This window comes from Silurus meridionalis, chromosome 1, assembly GCF_014805685.1.
Source record: "Silurus meridionalis isolate SWU-2019-XX chromosome 1, ASM1480568v1, whole genome shotgun sequence".
Taxonomy (NCBI): Eukaryota; Metazoa; Chordata; class Actinopteri; order Siluriformes; family Siluridae; genus Silurus; species Silurus meridionalis.
This window is the reverse complement of record NC_060884.1, coordinates 70,001-77,500: the sequence shown is the minus strand read 5'-3', so window position 1 is coordinate 77,500 and position 7,500 is coordinate 70,001. Positions and strand designations below refer to the sequence as shown.

The window sequence follows — 7,500 nt, the reverse complement described above, 5'->3', positions numbered from 1 at the left end:
TAGCAGCTAAGAAACAGGAGCTTGAGGAAATCCTTCATGAAATGGAGGCTCGGCTAGAGGAAGAGGAGGAGCGGAGCGCCGCCCTGCAGGTTGACAAAAAGAAGATACAGCAGCAGATCCAGGTTTGTTACACTGATACAGTAAGGTGACACCACACCATATACTGAGCTCCTGTCAGAAGGTTGTACATCTTCCATTGCACTCTGATCAAAAAATATTTCAACTGATTTTAACAAATGTGTTCTATCATAAAAAACTTCTCCTCTCCTCGAGGAGGAACCTGTTGTCAGAGTTTTTCTTATAATCAGAAGTTTGTGCGCGTATTGTATATGAACTGTTGGTGTTGACAATGATATAATGAAAAGTGTGTGTTAGACCTGGTGGTGATGATGGTTGTGTATTCAGGAGTTGGAGGAACACCTGGAGGAGGAGGAGGATGCACGGCAAAAGTTGCAGCTGGAAAAGGTCACCTGTGAGGGAAAGATAAAAAAACTGGAGGACGACCTGCTAGTAATGGACGACCAGAACAACAAACTGCTGAAGGTGAGATGTTTACAGCTGAATACCAGTTCTGATCCAAAACTCTGCATGGGTTCAGACCATTTGTCTGCTATTATTTACCCAAATATATGTACATTAGTTTTCTTATTTTGTGTTTGTGTTTGTGTGTGTGTGTGTGTGTGTGTGTGTGTGTGTGTGTAGGAGAGGAAGCTGTTAGAGGAGCGTGTTGCTGATTTCAGTGCTAATCTTGCTGAAGAAGAAGAGAAATCTAAGAACTTGACCAAGCTCAAGAACAAGCATGAGTCCATGATCTCAGAACTGGAAGGTGTGTGGAATTACTGCTTCTGTCAATAATAATAATAATAATAATAATAATAATCATAATAATCATAATAATAATTGTATTTTCTTGTGTTGACTGTTGACCTACAGTACGTTTGAAGAAAGAAGAAAAGACACGTCAGGAACTCGATAAGCTGAAGAGGAAGCTGGAGGCAGAGTCAAATGACTTACAGGAACAGATTGCAGACCTACAGGCGCAGGTTGCTGAGCTAAAGGCTCAACTCGCTAAGAAGGAGGAGGAGCTACAGGGTGCACTCGCACGGTGACATACCATACATTCCCTACTCCCTATTCCCTACTCCCTGCTCCCTTCCCTATTCCCTACTCCCTATTCCCTATTCCCAACTTCCTGCTCCCTTCCCTATTCCCTACTTCCTATTCCCTACTCCCTATTCCCTATTCCCTATTCCCCACTCCCTTCCCTATTCCCTACTCCCTATTCCCTATTCCCAACTCCTGCTCCTTCCTATTCCCTACTCCCTATTCCCTACTCCTATTCCTATTCCCAACTCCTTGCTCCTTCCCTATTCCCTACTCCCTATTCCTATTCCCAACTCCCTATTCCCAACTCCTGCTCCTTCCCTATTCCTACTCCCTATTCCCTATTCCCAACTCCTGCCCTCTTCCGTATTCCCTACTCCCTATTCCCAACTCCCTGCTCTCTTCCCTACTCCCTATTCCCTACTCCCTATTCCCTATTCCCAACCCCTGCTCTCTTCCCTATTCCCTACTCCCTATTCCCTACTCCCTATTCCCTATTCCCAACTCCCTGCTCTCTTCCCTACTCCCTATTCTCTACTCCCTATTCCCTATTCCCAACTCCCTGCTCTCTTCCCTATTCCCTACTCCCTGCTCCATATTCCCTACTCTCTATTGACTATTACCAACTACCTGCTCTCTTCCCTATTCCCTACTCCCTGCTCTATATTCCCTACTCTCTATTGCATTTACATTTACATTTACATTTGCGGCATTTAGCAGACGCCCTTATCCAGAGCGACGTACAAACGTGCTTTAAATCTCTAGTAGTGAATAAATCTACACTGGTACGCAAGAATACAAACTCAATATAAATATAACTCGAATTCTACAAACTTGGAAAGTGCTAATTTAGGTATTTCAGGAAGAGGTAGGTCTTCAGTCGTCGCTTAAAGAAAATCAGGGACTCTGCTGTACGGACATCTAGGGGAAGTTCATTCCACCACCTCGGTGCCAGAACAGAGAAGAGCCTTGAATTGTACTTACCTCTCATTCTGAGAGAAGGTGGTACCAGTCGAGCAGTGCTGGAGGATCTCAGACAGCGTGGTGCAGTGCGAGATGTGATGAGGTCACTGAGGTAAGATGGTGCTGGTCCATTTTGGCCTTGTAGGCAAGCATCAGTGTTTTGAATCTGATACGTGCAGCTACTGGAAGCCAGTGAAGGGAGCGCAGCAGTGGGGTGGTGTGGGAAAACTTGGGCAGATTGAACACAAGTCGTGCAGCTGCGTTTTGGATCATTTGCAGTGGACGAAAAGCGTTCAGGGGAAGACCTGCCAGCAGAGAGTTGCAGTAGTCCAGTCTTGAAATGACAAGAGACTGAACAAGCAACTGGGCAGCCTGTATGGACAGAAATGGTCGAATCCTTCGGATGTTATAGAGAAGAAATCGACAAGAACGAGCAACATTAGCGACATGTGGGAAAAAAGACAGTTCATTGTCCATAGTTACCCCAAGGTTACTATTGACCATTCCCTACTCCCTGCTCAATATTTCCTACTCCCTTCCTACTTCCCACTCCCTATTTCCTACTCCATATTCCCTACTCGTTATTCCATACTCCCTGTTCCCTACTCCCTATTCTCTAACCCTAGACTGCACTGTCAGCACTATTATAATAAAAACTTGATAGACTGATTAGAGACACTGAGGGTTAGGGTTAAGGAGAACACATCTCAAGTTCTGAAAGCATTGTGTGTCTGCAGGCTGGAGGATGAAACAGCACAGAAGAACAATGCACTGAAGAAAATCCGTGAGCTGGAGGGCATAATCTCAGACCTGCAGGAGGATCTGGACTCAGAACGTGCTGCTCGAAACAAAGCAGAGAAAAGTAAGAGAGACCTGGGGGAGGAGCTTGAGGCTCTAAAGTCTGAGCTGGAGGACACACTGGACACCACGGCCACGCAGCAGGAGCTGAGGCAAGTGAAACATCACCAGCACTTCACCAATATATCATTATTCTCTAGTAATAAAGCGATCATTAAGAGGAGGAGCAGCAGCGAGTGACCAGTAGCAGTGTTTTATGAGACTCCTGACAGTGTTATATGTCCTTCAGGGCAAAGCGTGAACAGGAAGTAACCCTGCTGAAAAAAGCTATAGAGGAGGAGAGTCGAAACCATGAAGCTCAAGTCCAGGAGATGAGACAGAAACACACACAGGCTGCAGAGGAGCTCACAGAACAGCTGGAACAGGCCAAGAGGGTATGAGTCCTGCACTTCATTCTGGTTTATACTCTCCCTTCTTCACTCTTCCTTCATCTCTGCTTCTTCACTCGTCCTTCTTCACCCCTCCTTTATCACTCTCCCTTCTTCACTCTTTCTTCTCCACTGTCCCTTCTTCACTCCTCCTTTATCATTCTCACTTCTTCACTCTCTCTTCCCCACTATCCCTTCTTCACTCTTCCTTCATCTCTCCTTCTTCACTCGCCCTTCTTCACTCTCTCTTTCCCACTATCCCTTCTTCACTCTTCCTTCATCAATCCTTTTCTTTACTCTTCCTCTTTCACTCTCCCTTTTCAGTCTCTCTTCTTCACTCTCTCACTTTATCTCTCCTTCTTCACTTTCCTTTTTCTCTCCTTCTTCACTCTTCCTTCATCTCTCCTTTCCTTTTTCTCTCTTCTTCACTCTTCCTTCATCTTTCCTTCTTCACTCATCCTTTTCACTCATCCTGTTTCACTCCTCCTTTATCACTCTCCCTTCTTTACTCTCCCTTCATCACTCTTCCTTTATCACCCTTCCATCACTTCCCTTCTTTACTCCACTTCATCACTCCCTTCTTCACTCTCTCTTCTTCACTCTCCCTTCATTATTCTTCCTCCATCAGTCCTCCATCACTTCTTCTTCATCACTCTCCCTTCATCATTCCTCTTCTTCACTCCCCCATCACTCCTCCTTCTTCACTCCTCCTTTATCACTCCTCCTTCTCCACTTTCCCTCCTGCACTCTTTGTTGCATCTTGGTCTTTAAAGACTTGATCCTACTGAATCTGCTCGAATCTGTACATTCCTTTTTCCTTTTGTTGATTTTGCATTGTGTAGGTGAAGACAAACCTGGAGAAGGCAAAACAAGCTTTGGAGAAGGAGACATCAGAGCTAACGATGGAGATCCGTTCACTCTCTCAGTCCAAACAGGATGTGGAGAACAAGAGGAAGAAAGTGGAGGGACAGTTAGCAGATCTGCAGTCTCGCTTTAATGACAGTGAGAAACAGAAAGCTGAGCTTGGAGACCGAGTGTCCAAAACCACTGTGAGTCTTTCTTACACACACACACACATACACACACACACACAAAACCACTGTGAGTCTTTCTTACACACACACACACACACACACACACACACACACACACACACACACACACACACACACACACACACACACACACACGCACACACACACATATCTCATAAACACTTATGATGGACAGGAGAAAACCTCCTCCTGAACACAGCTGATCTTCTGCAAGTGAAGTTCCTGGGATAAGAAGGTGTGTGTTTGCAGGTGGAGCTGGAGAGTGTCACCAACCTTCTCAACGAGGCTGAGGGGAAGAACATTAAACTTAATAAGGATGTGACCAGCCTGAGCTCTCAGCTCCAAGACACACAGGTACACACACACACACACACACACACACACACACACACATACACACACACACAATCCTGTTATCACAACTGACTCTTTTTCCACCATTTTGTTGAGGTGACTATAATTCTGATTAGTGTGTGTGTGTGCGTGTGTGTGTGTGTGTGTGTGTGTGTGTGTGTGTGTGTGTGTGTGTGTGTAGGAACTGCTAGCTGAAGAGACACGTCAGAAACTGCAATTCTCCACTAAACTGCGCCAGATAGAAGATGAGAGGAACAGCCTACAAGAGCAGCTGGACGAGGAAACTGAGACCAAGAGGGCCGTGGAGAGACACGTATCCACCCTGAACATCCAGGTCAGACCTTCACCTTCACCCACACCATCACCCACACCTTTACCCACACCTTCACCAAACCATCATTTACATCATCACCCACACCTTCAATTACACTATCACCCACACCTTCACCCACACCTCACCCACACCATAACCCACACCTTCAATTACACTATCACCCACACCATCACCCACACCTTCACCCACACCATCACCCACACCTTCAATTACACTATCACCCACACCATCACCCACACCATCACCCACACCATCACCCACACCATCACCCACACCTTCACCCACACCTTCACCCACACCTTCACCCACACCATCACCCACACCATAACCCACACCTTCAATTACACTATCACCCACACCTTCACCTTCACCCACACCATAACCCACACCTTCAATTACACTATCACCCACACCATCACCCACACCTTCACCCACACCATCACCCACACCTTCAATTACACTATCACCCACACCATCACCCACACCATCACCCACCATCACCCACACCTTCACCCACACCTTCACCCACACCATCACCCACACCATCACCCACACCATCACCCACACCTTCAATTAAACCATCAGCCACCCTTCAATTACACCATTACCCACACCTTCACCCACACCATCACCCACACCTTCAATTACACTATCACCCACACCATCACCCACACCTTCACCCACACCATCACCCACACCATCACCCACACCTTCACCCACACCTTCAATTAAACCATCAGCCACCCTTCAATTACACCTTCACCCACACCTTCACCCACACCATCAGCCACATCATCACTCACACCTTTAATTACACATTCACCCACACCTTCACCGAACCATCACCCACACTTTCACCAACACCATCACCCACACCTTCAATTACACCTTCACCCACACCATCATCCACACCTTCACCCACATCATCATCCACACCTTCACCCACACCTTCACCCACACTTTCACCCACACTTTCACCCGAACCACCACCCACACTTTCACCCACACCATCACTCACACCTTCAATTACACCTTCACCCACACCTTAACCCAAACCATCACCCACACTTTCACCAACACCATCACCCACACCTTCACCCACACCTTCACCCACACCATAACCCACACCTTCACCTACACCTTCACCCACACCATCACCCACACCTTTACCCACACCTTCACCCACACCTTCACCCATAGAGGTTCAGGTAACTCCTGCACAGACAGGTAAGAAGACAAAAGCATAAAACAGTCGTATAGCACAGAAAGAGGGACGAATAAATCTAAGCCCTTTGAAGACAGCAGGGAAACAGAAGATGGCACTGAGGGGGAGAAGGAGAACGAAGGGAAATGTGAGAGGTGAGAGAAGTGTTAGTGAATGAGGGACTCACATCATCTGTGTCTTCTGTGTTCCAGCTGTCAGACTTTAAGAAGAAGCTGGATGAGATGTCAGGAAACGTGGAATTCCTGGAAGAGGGTAAGAAACGTCTTCAGAAAGACTTGGAAGCATCAAACACACAGCTGGAGGAGAAGTCTGCTGCCTACGAGAAACTGGAGAAGACCAAGAATAGACTGCAGCAGGAGCTGGAGGACATTCTGATGGACTTGGACAACCAGAGACAGCTCGTCTCCAACCTTGAAAAGAAGCAAAAGAAGTTTGACCAGGTGCTTTTTTACACCACCTGTCTGCTGTTGTGTGTGTATTTCTCAAACTGACACACTGGTGATGTTTGATGTGTTCAGATGCTTGCGGAGGAGAAGAGTGTGTCATGTAAATACGCAGATGAAAGGGACAGAGCAGAGGCAGAGGCGAGAGAAAAGGAGACGAAGGCATTGTCGCTCGCGAGGGCGCTGGAAGAGGCTCAGGATTCACGAGAGGAGCTCGAAAGAGCCAACAAAAGCTTACGGGCTGAAATGGAGGACCTGATCAGCTCCAAAGACGATGTGGGCAAGAACGTGAGTATTGCTGTAGGAACCTACAACCAAATTGCTGTGAGTCACCACCAGGGGGAAGCATAACCACTGTACAGTAAACTCCCGATAATTCACAGTTCAGAACTTGGAAAATTTGCGAGTTCTCATCTGAAACATAACTAACAGAGTTTTCAGGAACATTAGGAAGAACATTTTAAACTGTTTTCACTAACACATTTTATACAAATTGGTTAAATACTGTACACTATTATGTTTATAAGGTGACAATGTCTAGATGAGTTCACTGAGGTACCATAGGATCTGTGGATTTTCAGAACTCACAGGGGTCTTAAAACGTAACCCTGCGAGTTCCAGGGGACCACTATAATAAATATTGTACTCTCATGAGGCTTAGATTTACTGCTTATAACATAAAAATGAAGGTTGGTGGTTTCTCAGGTCCATGAGCTGGAGAAGTCAAAGCGTGGCCTGGAGCAGCAGGTGGAGGAAATGAAGACACAGTTGGAGGAGTTGGAGGACGAGCTGCAGG

The 7,500-nt window shown here is 46.5% G+C and overlaps 1 protein-coding gene across 3 annotated transcripts in view; it reads left to right on the top strand.

Moving 5' to 3' along the window:
- Positions 1-7,500, top strand: part of myh11a (myosin, heavy chain 11a, smooth muscle) — a 31,615-nt gene that overhangs the window by 20,509 nt on the left and 3,606 nt on the right. For all 3 annotated transcript variants that reach the window (XM_046861116.1, XM_046861108.1, XM_046861098.1), the window contains 12 exons: positions 1-122; positions 406-543; positions 703-826; positions 934-1,105; positions 2,805-3,017; positions 3,155-3,299; positions 4,136-4,342; positions 4,598-4,702; positions 4,884-5,036; positions 6,453-6,701; positions 6,780-6,992; positions 7,410-7,500. The exon at positions 1-122 is cut by the window's left edge and continues 85 nt beyond it; the exon at positions 7,410-7,500 is cut by the window's right edge and continues 122 nt beyond it. In XM_046861116.1, coding sequence (XP_046717072.1) covers positions 1-122; positions 406-543; positions 703-826; positions 934-1,105; positions 2,805-3,017; positions 3,155-3,299; positions 4,136-4,342; positions 4,598-4,702; positions 4,884-5,036; positions 6,453-6,701; positions 6,780-6,992; positions 7,410-7,500 — 1,932 coding nt within the window. The remainder of the gene's footprint in view (positions 123-405; positions 544-702; positions 827-933; positions 1,106-2,804; positions 3,018-3,154; positions 3,300-4,135; positions 4,343-4,597; positions 4,703-4,883; positions 5,037-6,452; positions 6,702-6,779; positions 6,993-7,409) is intronic.